General features: G+C 34.3%; 1 protein-coding gene across 3 annotated transcripts in view; it reads right to left on the bottom strand.

Annotated features, from left to right (window-relative positions):
• The window catches only part of SMCO2 (single-pass membrane protein with coiled-coil domains 2), an 86,471-nt gene that overhangs the window by 29,460 nt on the left and 36,290 nt on the right, over positions 1–20,721 (bottom strand). Inside the window, exons 5-8 of one of the 3 annotated variants that reach the window (XM_031938058.1) lie at positions 16,913–16,969; positions 7,521–7,580; positions 4,882–5,036; positions 3,560–3,709 (exon numbers count right to left, since the gene is read on the bottom strand). In XM_031938058.1, coding sequence (XP_031793918.1) covers positions 3,560–3,709; positions 4,882–5,036; positions 7,521–7,580; positions 16,913–16,969 — 422 coding nt within the window. The remainder of the gene's footprint in view (positions 1–3,559; positions 3,710–4,881; positions 5,037–7,520; positions 7,581–16,912; positions 16,970–20,721) is intronic. The other 2 variants (XM_031938059.1, XM_031938060.1) reach the window with 2 other exon arrangements.

The raw sequence follows: 20,721 nt of genomic DNA, 5'->3' as shown, positions 1-20,721 counted from the left end.
GACATCCATTCAGTTTCCAGTTTCTAGCCACTGCAAAAAGGGCTGCCACAAACATTCGTGCACATACAGGTCCCTTTCCCTTCTTTATAATCTCTTTGGGATATAATCCCAGTAGTAACACTGCTGGATCAAAGGGTATGCACAGTTTGATAACTTTTTGAGCATAGTTCCAAACTACTCTCCAAAATGGTTGGATTCGTTCACAACTCCACCAACAATGCATCAATGTCCCAGTTTTCCCACATCCCTCCAACAATCATCATTATTTTTTCCTGTCATCTTAGCCAATCTGACAGGTGTGTAGTGGTATCTTAGAGTTGTCTTAATTTGCATTTCTCTGATTAATAATGACTTGGAGCATCTTTTCATATGACTAGAAATAGTTTCAATTTCTTCATCTGAGAATTGTCTGTTCATATCCTTTGACCATTTTCAATTGGAGAATGGCTTGATTTTTATAAATTAGAGTTAATTCTCTATATATTTTGGAAATGAGGCCTTTATCAGAACCTTTGACTGTAAAAATATTTTCCCAGTTTATTGCTTCCTTCTAATCTTGTCTGCATTAGTTTTGTTTGTACAAAACTTTTCAGTTTGGTATAATCGAAATTTTCTATTTTGTGATCAGTAATGATCTCTAGTTCTGCTTTGGTCATAAAGACCTTCCCCTTCCACAGGTCTGAGAGGTAAACTATCCTATGTTCCTCTAATTTATTAATAATTTCATTCTTTATGCCTAGGTCATGAACCCATTTTGACCTTATCTTGGTGTACGGCGTTAAGTATGGATCAATGCCTAGTTTCTGCCATATTAGTTTCCAATTTTCCCAGCAATTTTTATCAAACAGTAAGTTCTTATCCCAAAAGCTGGGATCTTTGGGTTTGTCAAAGACTAGGTTGCTATATTTGTTGACTGTTTTGTCCCTTGAACCTAATCTATTCCACTGATCAACTAATCTATTCCTTAGCCAATACCAAATAGTTTTGGTAACTGCTGCTCTATAATATAATTTTAGATCTGGTACAGCTAAGCCACCATCATTTGATTTTTTTTTCATTAATTTGTTTGAAATTTCTTGAAGCTAATTATTATATTTAATGGAATGCCAGTCACACAAGGATTTTTCTCAAGATTACAAATCCAGCTATTTTGCAGAAAGTCTAAATGACAGAAAAATGATGCTTCTAATTAATATACCTAATTTTAAAGAAGTATTTTTTAATTAAAGCCTTTTATTTTCAAAACATATGAGTAAATAATTCTTCAACTTTAACCCTTACAAAACCTTGTGTTCCAATTTCCCTCTCTTTCCCCCACCTCTTCCCCTAGATGACAAGTAATCCAATATATGTTAAACACGATAGAAATATATATTAAATCTAACATACACATACATATAGAATTATTTTTCTGCCCAAGAAAAAGTCAAATAAAACAGGAAAAAAATGAGAAAATAAAAAGCAAGCAAACAACAAAAAGAATGAAAATGCTATGTTGTGAATCACACTCAGTTCCCACAGTCCTCTCTCTGGGTGTAGATGCTTCTCTTCATCACAAGATGGTTGAAACTGATCTGAATCATCTCATTGTTGAAGAGAGCCATATCCATCAGAATTGATTATTGTATAATCTTGTTGTTGCCATGCACAATAAATAATCTCCTGGTTCTGCTCATTTCACTTAACCTATGTTCATGTAAGTCTTAAAGAAGTATTTTTAAAATTTACTTAAACATGCCTATAGGAATCTAAACCGAAAAATGTGACTATTTCTCCTCTTTGGTGTGTAGACCAAAGAAATAAGTCCAAGAACCACTAGTATGATGAAATATATAAATAAATTTTATGGAATTTTTGTCTGAATAATTATTAAGGTAATAACTAATTATAATAAATAATTAATGTAGAAATAAAACAACAATTAATGTAGTTCTATGTATATAGATTTAAAGCATTTAAAACATTTTAAAATGCTTAATTTTGTTCTTTTTAATATTTGACAGTAGGAATTTATAGATCATAGTGTTTCCTGGGAATCAATCATTCTTCTTTCTCTGTTAAAGAATAATATCTCTCAATATCATTCAGTTACATATCCCTGCCAATGATAGAGCCTGTATGCCAGTCAAGTCAACAATTCTTTATTAAGAACTCATTATGTGCCAGTCGCTGTGCTAAGAACTAGGGATACAAAGTAAAACAAAAAAAAATTAGTTCCTGCCCTCAAGTTGTTTACAATTTAATGTGGAAGACATTTTTTCTTCCCGCTTTGGAAGAGACAGGGAACTTGTGAAAACTGTCTATAACCACTTGAAATTATTATTCTAAATAATTAGTTTCTTTTTTCCCCACACAATGAAAGAGATTATTTTAAGACTAAGCTCTATGACTGCAGGAATGGTGGAGTGAGGCAAGATAAGCACAAGTTTTAGTTTTGGGATTTTGAAGGAATATATCGAGAGAAGTATTTTGAAAAGAGATTAATATTTGTTAGTTTTGCTATTTATTTACCTAGAGATTTCCCCTGCTTATTTTTCCACTTAATAAAAGAGTCCTGATGTGCTGAGTGAGAATATACTTTTAAGAGCTTCAAAAAATATTTGAAAAATTTAATTTAACTCTATTTTCTCCACCATCACCCCCAATTCTTTCTCTTGTGACTATTACTGGCAAGTATTTCTATATGATTTTTGTCTATTTCTTTAAGCCGTTTCTATTTCTTGATTTGTCTTCATTGGGGTAAAAAACCCCCAACAAAACTTGTGCATCATAAATGCTTTGTGTGATATATGTCAATATAACTTTTTAGAAAAAGGTGTAAGGACAATTAAATGTCCTTAGTGGATAGAGCATCTGGTTTGAAGTCAGGAAATACAAATTTGACCTCAAACACATACCAATAACTAGTTGGAAATACGGAGAATTTAAATGGAACAGAAGTTCTTGATTAAAAATAGACAGGACTTGGGGGTTGTGAGCTGAAAATGAGATAATTTTATGGTTTGGATTTTATTAATATTATAGAAAAAGAAATGATGTCTGATACATTTTCATCCCAAGGACACCATAGTCATTGTTGAACCCTAATCAAGTGACTAATTTGTAGGTGAATCAGGGAAGCTCTAGTTTCCATCTCATAGGAGGTAAAATTAGGGTCATGAAACAAGATGAAACGTTCTGAGTCACCACCTGGGAAAAGGAAGGTGTGATCTAAAAAGACTCTCTTCCTAGCTACTTAACCATTAGGACTAGAGAGTCAGCACAAACCTTTAAACTTTTCCAGATAGCAACAATAGTTATAATAAGATCAAAGGAACGAGGCTTTAAAGATGGAAGTGACTTCAAAAGCTACCTAAAAAGATTTAACATTTTTAATATTGAATAATGTTAAATGAGCTTTTGAAACTTTTAAACTAGGACTTTGAAATACTTTATTTAAAGCCTTTCACCCTCAACAGACTTGCAACAATTTTTTTTTTGACTAGTTTTAGACTTAAGATGCTTTCATTGACAAGAAATCTTCCCATATACAAGCATTTAGTAGGACACATTTACTTACTTTTTTACTGCTTCTTCTGTTGCATTTATTTTTTGGACAATTATGTCATTTTTTTCAATCCAGTCTTTGTGATCAATTCCAAGTTCTTTAACTTGAAGAAACATCCTTGAATTCCAATAATTTAGTTTGTAGAACATAGTCTCTTCAATCCTGCAGGAATATTGCTGTGATCAATATTATGGAATAAAGAGGAAGAATGACTCACATTTGTCTTTAATCTTTAAATAGGTTTATCTTTCTTTTCCTTCTCTGTGATGATAGGTAGAATCTCCCTGGCTCCTGCCACCTAAGTGGACCAAATAGACACTTTTGACAAGAAAAGAGGGTTGATTTTTAAAAAAATCTTTATTCTCCCCCCAAATATTTTATCACTATTTCAAAAGTTCAATGAAACAATTTCTATTTTTAAAAATGTTACTTAAATAATTTTTTTGATTTGAATTTTTTTTAATTTTAAAATACCTAGATTGTTTCAATGAATGAACTCTTGGTTGAACTATAAATTGATACATCTATTCTGGAAAACAGTTTGAAACTAATTAGAATAGTTACTAAAGAATCCATATCCTTTGTTCCTTAGGTGTCCAGAGAAGTATAGAACAGAGGAAAAGATTCCATGTATATCAAAATATTTATAGCAGTACTATGGTAGCAAAAAATAAAAGTGAAAAAATTGGAAACAAAATAGTTTCCTATAAATTTGGGAAATGGCTCGAAAAAGTTGTAACATATAATGTAATGAAATACTATTATATCACAAAAAATTATTACTATGAAGATTTCACAGAAATTTAGAAAAGAAGTATATGTCAGAGTGGAGAATAAAAAAAATTACAAAATGAGTATAATAATGCATATGTAAATAAAGGACATATAACAACTAAAATTAACTTCAGAGGATAGGTGGTGAAACATATCTCTCTTTTCTGGCCAAAGAGATAGAATAAACTATATGTTGCTAGATATGATTATTGTATTGATTTGTTTTGCTTTGCATTATTTCTTTGTTATAGCGAAAGGTATTATCAGAGAAGGAATATTGGGAGGTGATCAATAAAAAATTAAAAAGACATCAACTAAACTTTTTTTAAAAAATGATTCTATTAATGATAATTTTGTAGATTGTACAAGAAAATTAATTCTACAAAAAATTTTGCAAATTTTGTTTCTAATCAAAACCTTCAAAAAAGACTCTACCACTTTTCAAATGCTGTTTTTTCCTAAGTTTAGATCTAACTTATACAGAATTTTTTTCTAATAATTATGTTCTCTCTGCCCTCAAAATGATTGTCAAATATTTAGTTACATTTTTTAACACTTACTGGTCCTGATTATAACAGAGAGTGTTCTTTGATAGGAACAAAGATGATGCAGGTAGTAAAGGATCTGGGTCCTGAGGTCTAGCATTATTTGATTTTTGCCTTTTTTGTTCATTTGATTGATACTCATCCTTCTGAGCATTCATCCCCATCATTTCCTGTCATCAATTCAGAAAAGAATTGCACAGAACAGAAGTTAGGCTTATCAAGCTTTCTGAATAGTATTCTTCTTAAAGTTGAACACTATATATACAAATACAGATAAACCTGAAGTATTTTTCCTTCTTCCCATTATGGAGAAGGAATTACAGAATTTTAGAGTTAGAAAGCAACTAAAAAGTTATTTTGTCTAACTTTTATTATTATTATGGGGAAAATATTCCTTTCTGAATTCATATGATGAGTGACTGATGCCAAATATATGTTTGCAACAACACAGAAATTATGGAGGTAAAAACTTCATTTTTATTATTATATTGAACATAGGTTCAGACTTCAAAGAAAACTTGAACAACCATGACGACTCTAAAAGGCTTTTTTTATAGAAAAAATTTCATCAGAGTGACAGAAAACTAATTCTTCTACATATTGGAATTTTATATATTCCTCTTAGATCATATGAAGTTTAAAGACTAGATATATCCATAATCTCATACTTCCTTCAATGTCATAAAAGTTGAACAAACTTAGTCATAAACTCATATATCCTTTGAGGAAACGAACTTTGTCAAATAAATTCTATAGGCAAACTAAGTTAAATTACAGATTAAACTGCTTTTAGAGGATTCATAAATAAGACTAACTGGGGAGTCCTAAATTATCAAGGAGTCAGGGACAATTAGAAATTCTTCCTCTTACTTCTTAGCTAAGGAATGCTTTAGGCTCGTAAGTAATTTTTTTTTTCATCCCTTTCAAATCCCAAGGCAGATTTTGGTCATGTACCACACCTGATCAACCAAAACTTGCAGTTAGAATAAAAGGAAATTAAAATTCTACATAAACAGTACTCAAATAATGACATTACCAACATACCTAACAAGTAGTCATTCAGTTTGCATAGGGTCAGGGACCTAGAACTGGAAAGGACCTCAGAAACCATCTAATCCAAACCCCTTATTTTACTGAGGAGAAAACCAAGTCTTGGAAAACTTCAGGAAAGAATAAAGCTGAAGTCTATGTGGTACAATTTTAAGGATCTATCCTGGTTGTTCTTTTAAAGTTTTTCTAGTTAAATGGTGTCAAATTCAAATAGAAACAGGCCACCAAAACAAACATAAGGAGCCCTGCAATCTACATACTGACTTAAAAAGCCACATTTTGTTTTATTATATCTTTCCCAATTACATTTCAATTTGGTTCTGTAGTAATGTGGTAGGTATCCCTAAATGTGGCCTGAGCAGGATAGACTATGATGAGATTATAACCTTCCTTTTTTATACATATACATTTATACATTATCCTCAAGTTTGGTATCTTAACTTCTCTTTAATTCTCTTGTTATATAAAGAGTTGGCTCACTTTAAATTGGCAGTCCACTAACTTGAGTTGCACTGATAATTCATTTCTATCTTTTTCAGACCACTTCCTCATCCTACAGGTAAGTTGGATTTTTGGACCGAAGTATAGAATTTTGTACTTATCCATTTTAAGTGTTAACTGGGTATAGGAAAATGTTGCAGCCTGGATGAAGGAGTAATCTTCAAGAACTTGTCAAAAATAAGTGGTTGACAACGGAAATGAATCCAAATTATTTCTTGATTATCACATTCTCTGAAGTCAAATAAACTCTAGCAATCCCGTACTACCTTGAAACTTTAGGGAAGTGATCATCTATTCACAGGTGAAATTGTTCTTTTGCTGAATGAGATAATACATCCCAGAAGTCTTTGGAAATAGATTCTTTGTCTCTCCTCTCTCAATATGAGTAGGCAGGGATTCTCTGGATTTCCCAGAAGGTTTTGGTACAAAGCATGTACTCACTGAAAGACTTCCATGGGACACAGGTATCTCAAAACCAGAATCTGAAAATATTTTTACTTTCATCTTCTTACTTAAGGAATTACAACACAACTTGGATGAAATCTTCAGTGTGTTATGAAGAGGAAGAACTAAAATCTCAGGGAGAGAGAAGGATGCAAGAGTATTGAAGGATGTTTAAGAACACTAAATACAAACTGCTTCTCCCACAGAGAAAGAAATAAAAGCTTCAAAGAGTAGAGACTAGCATCCACCAACTTTATCACAGCCTTTTACCTAAGCAGCTTTAACAGGGAAAGAACGAATGAGAAAGACAAGAAAAATAAGGGAGGGTGGGAGTAGGAGAGGTTATGATGACAAGAGGTAAATAGGGAAGAGATAATTAGATTTCCACTGATCCCAAGAAATTTCCTTCTCTATTGGTCTGTCTAGGTTCAATAAAAGAACTGGGATGGAGTGGCACTATTTATAATACTAAAAGTCATTCCTGAAAGAAAAAACTGAGAAATAGTGGCTCAACCTATTTAAAGATGGGGGATCAATGTGTGCCTAGTTTTTCTCTCCGGCTAAATAAGTCCTACTCCCCACTTCTGTTATAGATAATATAATGTTGTTATTATTATAATTATCTTAAATTCTTGAATATCTGCATTGTGAAATCTTACCTCTATTCTTTGAAGAAGTTTGGTCTTAAATTCTTGAGCTTCAGTAAAAGTATTATTAAACTAAAGAAAAGGGGAAGATATGGTAAATAGTCCTCCATGAAAATATATTCTTTAATGTAAATTCAAAATACAGCTAGTTAAGTCTCTTGGATTATTTACTTGTTCAATGGGATGAAATTATATTCAATGGGATAACTAAATGAAATCCAACTTTAAAAAAAATAGTATATTCAATGTATCTCTGAGATAGCATACTGCTGGTTTATGTGAGGAGGAGGACTGGGAAAGGAGGAAGTTTTCTAGCTATCTTTATATCCTATATAAGTAAAAAAAAAAAAAAAAGTTTGGCTACCATTCTATTTTAGGGTTATCCTGTTGTTCAGCACCCTTCCTAAAACTATAGCCCACAAACATCTAGCAATTTGCTTACCTTACAGTAGTAGATACAATTAGCCTGAAGGAAAGGCATATACTGAGATGATATAGTAAGAATCTTTTCTCTAACAGTTCCTGCAACTTGTTTTTTTTTGTTTTGGTAGAAATGTTTAACAAAATAAATAAATATACAATCCAACTTAGATAATCTCTTTTTTTTTTTTTTTTTTATTTAATAGCCTTTTATTTACAGGATATATACATGGGTAACTTTACAGCATTAACAATTGCCAAACCTCTTGTTCCAATTTTTCACCTCTTACCCCCCCCCCACCTCCTCCCCTAAATGGCAGGATGACCAGTAGATGTTAAATATATTAAAATATAACTTAGATACATAATAAGTATACATGACCAAAACATTATTTTGCTGTACAAAAAGAATCAGACTCTGAATTATTGTACAATTAGCTTGTGAAGGAAATCAAAAATGCAGGTGTGCATAAATATAGGGATTGGGAATTCAATGTAATGGTTTTTAGTCATCTCCCAGAGTTCTTTTTCTGGGTATAGCTAGTTCAGTTCATTACTGCTCCATTAGAAATGATTTGGTTGATCTCGTTGCTGAGGATGGCCTGATCCATCAGAACTGGTCATCATCTAGTATTGTTGTTGAAGTATATAATGATCTCCTGGTCCCTGCTCATTTCACTCAGCATCAGTTCGTGTAAGTCTCTCCAGGCCTTTCTGAAATCATCCTGTTGGTCATTTCTTACAGAACAGTAATATTCCATAATATTCATATACCACAATTTATTCAGCCATTCTCCAACTGATGGACATCCATTCAGTTTCCAGTTTTTAGCCACTACAAAAAGGGCTGCCACAAACATTCGTGCACATACAGGTCCCTTTCCCTTCTTTATAATCTCTTTGGGATATAATCCCAGTAGTAACACTGCTGGATCAAAGGGTATGCACAGTTTGATAACTTTTTGAGCATAGTTCCAAACTACTCTCCAAAATGGTTGGATTCGTTCACAACTCCACCAACAATGCATCAATGTCCCAGTTTTCCCGCATCCCCTCCAACAATCATCATTATTTTTTCCTGTCATCTTAGCCAATCTGACAGGTGTGTAGTGGTATCTTAGAGTTGTCTTAATTTGCATTTCTCTGATTAATAATGACTTGGAGCATCTTTTCATATGACTAGAAATAGTTTCAATTTCTTCATCTGAGAATTGTCTGTTCATATCCTTTGACCATTTTTCAATTGGAGAATGGCTTGATTTTTTATAAATTAGAGTTAATTCTCTATATATTTTGGAAATGAGGCCTTTATCAGAACCTTTGACTGTAAAAATATTTTCCCAGTTTATTGCTTCCCTTCTAATCTTGTCTGCATTAGTTTTGTTTGTACAAAAACTTTTCAGTTTGGTATAATCGAAATTTTCTATTTTGTGATCAGTAATGATCTCTAGTTCTGCTTTGGTCATAAAGACCTTCCCCTTCCACAGGTCTGAGAGGTAAACTATCCTATGTTCCTCTAATTTATTAATAATTTCATTCTTTATGCCTAGGTCATGAACCCATTTTGACCTTATCTTGGTGTACGGCGTTAAGTATGGATCAATGCCTAGTTTCTGCCATATTAGTTTCCAATTTTCCCAGCAATTTTTATCAAACAGTAAGTTCTTATCCCAAAAGCTGGGATCTTTGGGTTTGTCAAAGACTAGGTTGCTATATTTGTTGACTGTTTTATCCCTTGAACCTAATCTATTCCACTGATCAACTAATCTATTCCTTAGCCAATACCAAATAGTTTTGGTAACTGCTGCTCTATAATATAATTTTAGATCTGGTACAGCTAAGCCACCAATTTGATTTTTTTTTCATTAATTCCCTTGAAATTCTTGACCTTTTGTTTTTCCATATGAACTTTGTTGTTATTTTTTCTAGGTCATTAAAATAGTTTTTTGGGAGTCTGATTGGTATAGCGCTAAATAAATAGATTAGTTTAGGTAATATTGTCATCTTTATTATATTTGCTCGCCCTATCCAAGAGCATTTAATATTTTTCCAATTGGTTAGATCAGACTTAATTTGTGTGAAAAGTGGTCTGTAATTTTGCTCATAAAGTTTCTGATTTTCCCTTGGCAGATAGATTCCTAAATATTTTATATTATCAGTAGTTACTTTAAATGGAATTTCTCTTTGTAACTCTGACTCAACTTAGATAATCTCAATGTGTTTTAAGTCAATATGTGGCCAGCCAAGATCTTTTCATATTGAGTTTGATGACACTGATGTAGGTGGTGATACTTGAACTGCATCTTGAAGGAAACAAAGGATTTCAAGAAGCAGAGGTGAAGCAGGAGGCTCATTCTAGGTACAGGAAGATGCCAAGCAAAGGATATAATATTGTGTAAAAGAAGTTCATTGTAGTACAGAAATATCTGTTGAAGTATCTGCCATGGAGATTAGGCTAGATTTCCTCCTAAAAGGCAATGAATCCATCTTCTAGACCTAATTGGTACAGGGGACCAAGGCTCCCACAATTGACATAGCTTCTGATTGCCTAATTACAAAGCCCAAGACACATGGAGTTGGGACAGGAGAGTAGTTACCAGGCTTTAATATATGCTGCTGATCAGACATGTCACTATGGAACATGTGGATGCAGGGTCACTGCCTGATTGAATTAGTGCTATATCCTTGCTAACTATCTTTTCCATGTTTTTAAATAAACCTCCTTTTGTTTAATGTTAGATAGTCTTCAAGAGTCTCACTTTGCTCCAGTTCCAAATGTAAACCACCAGATTGATCTGACAGAAAGTTTTATTTGACTATATAGTATGGGAAGGGGAATAAGGCTAGAAAAGTAGCTTGGGTCCAGGTTATAAAAGGTTTTCAGTGACAAAGTATGAACTCCCTACTATAGGCAGTAGGGATGCGATGAAGTTTACTGAATAGAGAAGTGACATGATTAGATTATTACAAAAATCACTTAGGAGGGAGAACAGAAAAAGATGGCAAAAACAAGAAAGAGATTACTGAAAAATCATCCAGTTAAGAAGTAATGAAGTTTTTTTGGCAAGAGTGAAGTGGTTTATGTAGGATTAGTGTCTGAGGTCAAATTTGAACTCAGATCCCCCTGACTTCAGGGTCAGTGCTCTACTGTACCATCTAGTTGCCCCAGAAGTAATGAAAAATTAAATTAAAATGTTTATCTATAGATAAACTCTATAGATATCTATAGAGAAAAGATGTGAAGGATTTTGAGAGTAGGGAAAAGAAAACATTTGGCAACTAAATGGTTATGTAAAGAGAGGGAGATCAAGGGTGTTGTACACCTGAAAGACTAGAATATCTTAACAGGTATAAGCAACTTTGGAAGAGGGATGCAGGTAATGTTCTTGTTTGGTTTTCTTGAAATCTTGGGACAGCCTTCTTTTCAGTAGAGTAATCACCATGAGAAAGCCAGGCCTTAAATTCCAAATCTTTTATTATCTCCTTCACAATCTAGTTTCCTTGCCTGGGGCCCGGGCTAGCTCTCTTAGAGGCCTTCCAGAGTCTTTGTCTGGTCCTTCTGAGTCTCTCTTTGGCTCTGACAGGCCTTGGTCTCAGGAGGGGAAGTGCAGGAGGCCAGGCCAGCCTTGGTGGTGTGAGATGGAGTGAATGAATCTGGCTCTGCCTCCCTTCCAAGTCTGTGTGTCTGGCCCTTCTGAGTCTCTCTCCCAGCCCTTCTGAGTTTGTCTCTGGCTCTGACGGGCCTTGGTCTCAGTGGAGAAATGAAGGAGAAGAGCCTGCTATCATTTCCAGTAACTGGAGTTTGACCATGCAGAAAAATCTAAGTAGATGTTAATGCCTGAAGACATCCATCCCAGTTGGATAGAGCTCATTCTCATTGAGCCTATAGAGCTCAACCATTAGAAGACATATCTTGCACTTACACTGAAAATGGGCAAAGCTGAGCCAAGAATTGAACAGGAATAGAACAACCTGGATTGCCTTTGGAAAATTATGAAGGAATTTTGATGACCTTATTTTTCCCTGGAAAAATGACCAGTTTTTTACTTCCATATTCTGCCACTGATATTGTCTGGCTATTAGTCATGGAATAGAATTAAAATTGAGGATCATTCAATGGCATTCTAAAGGTAATGGAAAGATACATCATGGCCATAAGCAGGCTGCAACACATTATAAATGGAGAATTATGCAAAGGGGCCAAAAAAGATGTCAGCAAAGAAATGTATTGATCGGGGGAAAAAAGGATGAAGATAGAAGAGCAAAGGATAATTGAAGGACAAAATATATGTCCCACTCACATCTGTGCAGTATGGCATAGGAGAATGAGTTAGAATCAAAGCACCTAGTTTCGAATTCTCCCTCTGCTTCTTATCTCTGCATGAATCATTTAATCTCTCTGGACCTCAGTTTGTAAAATGAAGGGATTGGACTAGGCAGCTTCTAAGATCCCTTCTAATTCTAAATCTATGGTGGTAAAATTCCATGTTGAATAGGTCCCTATTTCAAAGATATAGGAAGACATGAAAAAGATTCACATAGAACAAAAAAATAAAGATGAATTGAGATATCTGCAGAGTTGTAGAAAGTACCCAAATTGGTGGAATGACAAAACCATACTTATGAGAAGCTTGTACAGTCCTGAATCAGACAGGTGGCAAGTGTGTGTGTGTTTGTTTTTTCCCATTTTATAGATTTGAATATTAAAGCATGGGAAACTAACTTAGAGTTCCTCTTGTATTCTCCTATGGAATGTACTACACAAGAGAATGTCAGTACTCATAAAAGAATGCTAGGTTCGAACATAAAAGGATCTTAGAAGTCATCTCCAACCTCATAGGTCATTCAACATGTTGCCCATACAACATCTCTGAAAGTGACTAATAAGGCTGCCTTTGAATATTTCTAATGAAAGGAAATATTCTGCCTCACAAAGCAATTCATTTATAATTGTATATTTTGAGATTTTACTGCAGATTAGAGATTTAGCTGAATTCTCCCCCATCCCACCCCCCATCAATTAACCAATGCTTGTTTACCTGGACTAATTCTTTGTCAGTTTTTTGTACCTGTCCTTTAATTCTTATTATCTTCTCCTATTTAAAAGAAAAATAGTAAGAGTTTGTACAAGAAAAGGTTTCATTTCAGGGAAAGAAAAAAGGCTCCATTAGTAACAAAGTTACAAATTTTAATGCAAATGTACTTTTTTAAAATTCAATATGCATTTATTAAGTTCCTAGTAGATGATGCCACACATTATTAAGTCTTTAATGACATATAAAGACAAAAATGTAAACATTCTATAGCACGTACTCAGAAAAGTAAATATAAATTATATACAATGTGATTTCTGGGGTGAGGATGGAAAGTCCTAACAATTAGGATAATTCTCGTAAGGGTATATGTAAGTGGTGGTGCTGATCTGAGTTTTGAATTCCAAGAAGCAAAGGTGAGACATGGAGACAGTAGGAGTAGGGAGGGGAGACAGAATACCACTTTTAAGGAACATGAAGTAGGTCATTTTGGTTAAGAATAATATGATATCAGCCTGGAAAGTGAGCTTGGAGCCAGACTGTGAATGGCTTTAAATGCTCAACAGAGAAGTGTGTTAATGTCTGTTGCTAAAACTTCTTGACCCACTGAGTGGTCATGTTTTAGGAATAGGAGCTAAACAGGGATGTATAGGATGGATTGACAAGAGGAGGGAGGCACTAATTAGGAGGATATTTTGGTAGCCCCAAGTAAGAAGTGATGAGTGAGGATTAGTTTAACATCGAATTATATCTGGTCTCTTTAGAGTCAATAAATATTTATTAAGCATTTACTATGTGCCTAATATGTCAAACCCCTCACAATCTAATCAATAAGTAAACAAATATTCTATTTACAAACAAGCTATATATAGGATAAATAGGAAATCATCAACAGAGGGAAGGCATTAGAACTAAGAGGCACGGGGGAAACTTTTCTAAAAAAGAAAAAAAGAAAAGGGTTTTTTAATAGGATTTTTAGCTGGGGCAGATGGACCAGCAGAGTGGGGAGAAACCTGTGGTAGGAAGAATAGTCAGCAAGTTATTTCAATAGTATAAATGTGAGGTGATGAGGGCTTGTGTTACAGAGGCAGAAGTGTCAGAGGAAAGAAGGGAGTAAATTTGAGAGATAATAAAATGTGAAATCAACAGGCCTTGGAAAAGATTGGGATAAAGGAGGGAGTAAGAGATAATGAGTTGAGGATGATATGTTGTCAGTCTCAAAGACTGAGAAGGTAGTGGTGCTCTTGACAGTAATAGAGAAGTCTGGAAGGGGGAAGGCTTTGGAAAAAAAAGATAATGAATTCACTTTTATCTGGATAAGTTAAAGAGGTTTACAAGACCTCCATTTTGAGATATATGAAAGGCAATTGGAGATCAGAAGACGAGTTAGGGATGAATAGGGAGATCTGAGAATTTTCATCAGAGAGATAATAAGTCCAAGGGAAATGATGAAAAGTAATATAAAATGAAAAAAAAAAAAGAAGGCTCAATACAAAATCTTGTAGTACACACACACAATCAGAGTGACTATTATATAAAAGAATCCAGCAAAAAAAGACCAAAAAGGCATAGTGGAATAAGGAGGAGGAAAATCAGGAGAGAATAGTGTCCCAGAAATCTAAAGAGAAGGAGAGTGATTGACAATATTCAAAACCTGAAGAGGGAACCAAGAAGAATGAAGATTGAAAAAAAGCTATGGGATTCAGCTGTTAGGAGATTATTGGTAACCGGAGAAAGCAGTTGCAATACAATGATGAGGTTGGGAGCCGTATTTTGGGAGATTAAAAGACTAAGAGAGGAAGTGTAGGTTTCTATTTTAGACAGCCTGTTTAAGTTTAGCTAACTAAGGGCAGAAAAGATACAACATGATAGTAGTTAGGGTTGAAAAGATGAAAAGAGATTTTTATGATGAGGGAGAGAGAGATGGCATATAGACAGGAAGAGGTTGAAGATAAATGGGAGAAGAAGCAGGATAGAAAGAGAGAAGATTGATTGAAAGGGAGAACATTGGAGAAGATGATGATGAAAGGGAGGGTAATCTATTGAAGGAGATACAAGAGGATTGTTTGTACAGGTAGAGGTGTTTGCCTTGGCAAGGAGTAGAGCCACCTCTTTATATGAGATGGTGAGGGGAAGAGGGGGTGAAGAAGGAAATAATAGCAAAAGATTTCAATTATATGATATGAGGAAAAAGAGAGAAGGAAGCTCTCAGAAAATGGCCTTATTTTTAAAAATAAAAGATGAGGCAAAGTTCTCCGTTAAGGAAGAGAGTGAGGTAAAATGGAACCATGTAAAGTTTGATGAGGGATGAAAAAGTTTGGAAGAATCACTGTGGAAAATGGGATAGATAAGACAGTTGTAGAAAAATTGCCAAGCAGTCCAATTAAACTGGTATTACATGTTTGCAGTGGACCCAGTGAGAATGGATGTGATCTTCTCTACTTTTGTTCAGCAGCATATGTGTAGAAGTAAAGGTGGTGAATGAAAAGGGTCATTTGAGGCTGAGGCAAATCTCAACACACACAACAGAATCAATATTATATTGGATAAATGGTCCATAGATTAAAGAAAAGAGGATGATAGTTAAATTGGGTTCAACAGAGAGGTAAAATGGAGAAAGAGAAGAGAGTCATCAGTGCAAAGGAGATAGCCTGAGAAAGAACTGAGGAACTTGGGGATTAAATGTCATGGTGTGAATGAATAATAGGATTTGGTAAGGGAATACAGAGGGAAAGATGGAAACCCAATGGATTATGTCCACATAAGGGTATTTCTGAATTCTTGAACATAAGGTACATTTATGAGAGAAAGTGCAAGATCAATGACCACCTTTTTGTGGGGCTGAGGTGATTCATAGGAAATGTCATGAGTAAAAGAACTGGAAAGTTAGGGTGTTTGACCTAGTGTAATCTAGTGTAAATATGTACATTTAAGTTCCCTTAGGAAGGCAGGAGTTGTAAAAGAGAGAAAGATTGTGATGTAGGAAAAAAACTCATTGAAGAAGGAAGGGAAATGTCCTGGAGATGTACAGAGCAGGATTTTGATTGGGTGAAAGTTATAGATTAAAGGAACTCACAATAGAAGTAACTTAGTGGGAGAAGTACTGGCAGATCAAGGAAGGGGCAATGAGAATCATGGAATATTCCAACTCCCCTGCCTCAACCAGTGAGTTGAGGAAAATGAGTAAGTAAAGCCAGTAATGGAAAGTATGGCCAAGAAGGCTGTGTCAACAAGGTGGAGTTGGATTTCAGTGACCACCAGAAGATGGAAGGAGTGGGAAAGGAAAAGATTTGAGATGAAGGCTAATTTTTTTCTTCCTTTGGAACAGGCATTTTAGAGTGTACAGTGGAAGGAGTGGTTAGTTTTTGGTTGGGACTTTGGAATGGGAGAATTAAGGGTGATGGGAATAAGGAATTGGGGGGTGGGAATGGAGAATGAAGCTGAATGATAATCTAAAGGAATTCAGAATTATTGGTTTATGGAGGATATGATCAGGTGTAAATTAATCATTAACTTAAATATATGTGAATCTCAGAGTTAATTGATTGTTAATTAATGTGATCTGCCAAGTTCTGAATTCCAAGAAAAATGCCATATTATTGTTAGCTGAATTGTAACCTGGCTATCTTGAATTTCAGGGGCAAGCATTCCATGGGGTTTATAAAAGAATTTATTTTCTCTCCAATATCAAATATATATATATGTGCTTTTCTTTCCAAAGGTTATATTTTCATTTTTCTTTCTCTTCTCCCCATAATTTCTCTCTCATTTCTAGCTTCCTCACTCACTTCACAGCAACCTCCTTTCATCCCATTAAACCCCATCTTATTGTTTTCTCATTTGTTATTTCCTTTTCATTGTACTCCCTTATTCTGTCTCATGATTTCCACTTTTCATTCTTTTTTCCTTTTTTTCCTTTTTATTAATTTCTTTATCCCTTATAATACTCACTGCAGATTCTTTGAGGATACTGTCCAGGGCAGGATATTCTTTTGTCTCCATTTCCCTCTGTGAATATTTCAGAATTAGTGATTTCCATATCCAAAATAAATTCAAGAGAGAAACAAATAGGCAAACTCTATATTTTTTTCTAATTATTTATGCTAAGCATGATTAAGAATAGAAAAAAAAATACCATTTTCTCCTTTCCTGAAGAACAGCATATGATTTGCTGCTCAGTGAAACTTGCTTTTCTATTTATGGATCTCAGTGGAAGGCTAGGAACCTTCCTGTTCCTCCAAAAAAAAGAGTACACACATGTTCTCTCCATCTCTCTCCTCCCTGCCCCTTCTCAGCACAAAATTATAGTGACGCTTAGAATACTTTTCAGGATAATACTTCTTCTAATGACCAAGAGATATTAATGAAATATTATTGATTAAATAATAATAAATGAATTTGATAATATATGAACATGATAAATGAAATATGATATGTATTTCCATATATAATAATATAATAAATAAATAATGACTCAGATCAGAAAAATTTCTGGCCTAAAGACATAAAGTCTAACAGAGGTGTTTAAGGTAATTGATGGGCTGGTTCAGTTCTTTCCAACTCTTTCTTGGTAGTAGAGATATAACAATGTTCTAAGGATTCATGTTGGGTTATCTGGAAAATGTGGTGGACTAAAGAAGGGAGGACAAAAAAAGACACATTATGAAAGAATTAGAGCCACTGTTATTAGATATAGGAAAATTAAAATTCAGGGAGAGGAGCTGATCACAAAATATAACTTAAAACTTAATGCTTATAGGATGATGAGGATAATTGCCTCCATATTATTGTAGGATTTTTGAGTTGGTAAGAGGCTTTCTTAGGTGGAACAGAAAGTACGCACATGGAAAGGCTAAATGGCATGATGTCTATATGCATCAAGGTATAGATGAATGGTATAAGAAGTCCTGTGTGCTACTGAGTCAGTTTACTATCAGATAATACTTCCTCTATTTTTGTGATTAGCCTACTTCCCCTAGAACAAAAATTTTTTAGGCAAACCTTTAAAAGTGTCGATCAATCTCTACATTATCTTAACAAAAATAACTTTCTGCCCTGGGAGAGATATGAAAATCCAATTTCAAGGACAAAGATTATCAATTCCAACCTTCCTTTATTTAGAGTCAGCTAAGTAATTGTGAGTTTCACAGATTGAATTGAGATCTGGAATATTTCCTTCTGGATAAATCCATCAGAAATCCATAGAAGAAAAAAAAATCAAGAGAAAGGAGATAAATTAGAAGGAATTAGATCATCATAATTTGAGAATTCGTGTTCATTTCTCTTTTTTTTTTAGTGCAAAACAATAAATTTTTATTTGTTCACAATTAGACACAAGCAATTGCCTTGACATTTTTAGAACATTCGAATGAGGACAGCAAAACCTTTTGATTCCAATTCTCTTTCACTAAAATTGTACCATTTTCCCTTGCAGTTCATATTTATGGCATTTATTGTCGATTGTTTTTGACATGCTTACAAGTATGACGCAGGAAATGGATTGAACCTTTTTGACAAAAGATGACATTTTAGATTTGAACTAAAAGCAGTTAAAAGAGAAGTGTTGTCACTTTGCTAAAGGATCCCCCTTAAACTGCAAGTTCATTCTATTATTCTGAAATTCCGTGGTTGAGATTTATAAAACTAGATTCATGGTCCATAGAAAAACAGTCTTCTGAAAGTGATTCCTAATTCTTCCTAGTGTAAAACACCTTACACTCTTGAATATATCCATACTGGAGTCAACACTATATAGAAAAAGTCTTCTGAAAGTGATTCCCAATTCTTCCTACTGTAAACACCTGACACTTTGGGGTAAACCCATGAGTCAACACCATATGATCCTCCTATAAATAACACTTCCTCCCTCCTCTCCAAACATGACACCTGGATTCAGCCTACAGGTTTCAAATTCCCAAAGGTATTTTCTGAAAAGAGATGGAGGTCAGTAGGTAAGTCAGTCTGTTTACTCAAGGATAAGTTTTGTGGCCAAATTACTTATCCATTATCCATTGAGCAATAGGGAAAGAAGGAACAAAAAACAAAAAGACCTTCATTAAATCATCTCAAAGATAAGAAAATCATGTTAGGTAGACAGAACTCTCCATTCATAGTGGCGCAAGCTTAGCTTTATGGGTAAACCAAAGTTCACTTTTTCTCTTGGATTAGTACATACAGATTGTAGGAGCATAGGTGTAGCTAGACTATAGATTCTGGAGCCAAATGTTAGATAAGGACACACAATAACAACTTGGGAGACAATTCCCTTATATAAACCCATTCCTTATTCAGATAGACAAAGATCCTACTGATAAAGCTTAGATAGGTGCAACTAATTTGTAAGTGGGACTACTCTGAAAACTCATTACGAAAAGATCACACACACGCACCATGTTCATTTCTTAAATATCAAGGAAGCAGGGTCATATATAACATACTATTTTTAAGTTGATAAATCAAATCTGCCTGGTCCAGGGCAGAACTCAAGCATCTTTCCTCATAGCTCCAAGAACTAAATCTCCCCCCACCAGGAAACCCTTTCTGACATTCCCACCTCCATGTATGAAGTATGAAGCAAGAGGAAATTTGGGCAATAATAGACCTAATAATTTCAGAACTTTGACGATATTGCTCTGTGGAAATTTCAGACATTCACATTAACCTCTCATTTAATAGTTGAATTTATCTTCCTAATGGCATTTGTGGAGTGCCAGGACTGTTTTGGTTCTTAATGAACAATTTACAGTTAGATCTGAATTAGTGAAAATAAGTCACACGAAGTACTTTCGTTATTCAAATTCTCACTAAATATTTCTGTTGGTCTGGAACTAATGACTATATTTTAAATAATTTTAATTTCCAATAGTGTGAATCCCTCTTCATTGGATTCATTATGATATATATGTCATTAAGTATTAGTAATTAAATCAGCATTAGGGACAATAAGATTATCTCAATTTACTTTGAATTACAAGCTTGCCTTTCTACTAAGTTTATAAAAGGTAAATGAGTCTAAGATCAGTTGGGAAGAGACCCAGAAACTAGATGATAAAGGCACAGCTCAAAGTTGCCCTTTTGCTTAACTCCCAAGAAATTTCTACTTCAAGTATCAAAATGACAAGTGCAGAAAAGCTACAGCAGCTTTGTGGTCTAAGAAATGGTAACAATGGAGAGTTAAAGCTTCTGACTGAGAAATGAGAATTCCTATATTAAGGATTGAGCACATGTCCCCTGAATTTAGGAGATGCAATGCATTCAGAAGAGCCAACACCAAAAGTTTGCCCTTAACTACTACCATGAATCATTCAGGTAACTCAATGGCTACGCTTTCTAGAAACCTCAAGTTTATTTCCCCAGAGGATGAGCCTAAATAAGTCTCTAGTTTAGAAAGTGAGATTCTCTGGATTGTGAAAGGGTTAACTCTCTAACTGACCCAAAATTCATTTGCCTTTATTTTAATTAGGCTTGAGGTCTATATAAATCCCTGAAGTAGAATGTGAGACTCACTGGAGGAGAGAGGAGTTTCTTGATTGCTATGTACTCTCTGAGACCTTGAATATTTTTCTGCATTATTTGTGGCTTTCTCTAAGACTTTTGTTGTTTTCTATATTGATTGTGAGGTAAAATAAAGTGTCTCATACCCAACACTGTTAACTTAAGTGCTTGAATGGAAGTGATGTATTTTTAATAAGCATCTGGGGAGATCTAGAGGTTCTCAGAGAAAATATTGGATGGGAGCAGAATGAAGCAAAGAATTATTA

Source organism: Sarcophilus harrisii, chromosome 5 (assembly GCF_902635505.1).
Source record: "Sarcophilus harrisii chromosome 5, mSarHar1.11, whole genome shotgun sequence".
Classification (NCBI taxonomy): Eukaryota; Metazoa; Chordata; class Mammalia; order Dasyuromorphia; family Dasyuridae; genus Sarcophilus; species Sarcophilus harrisii.
This window is presented reverse-complemented; position numbering and strand designations above follow the sequence as displayed.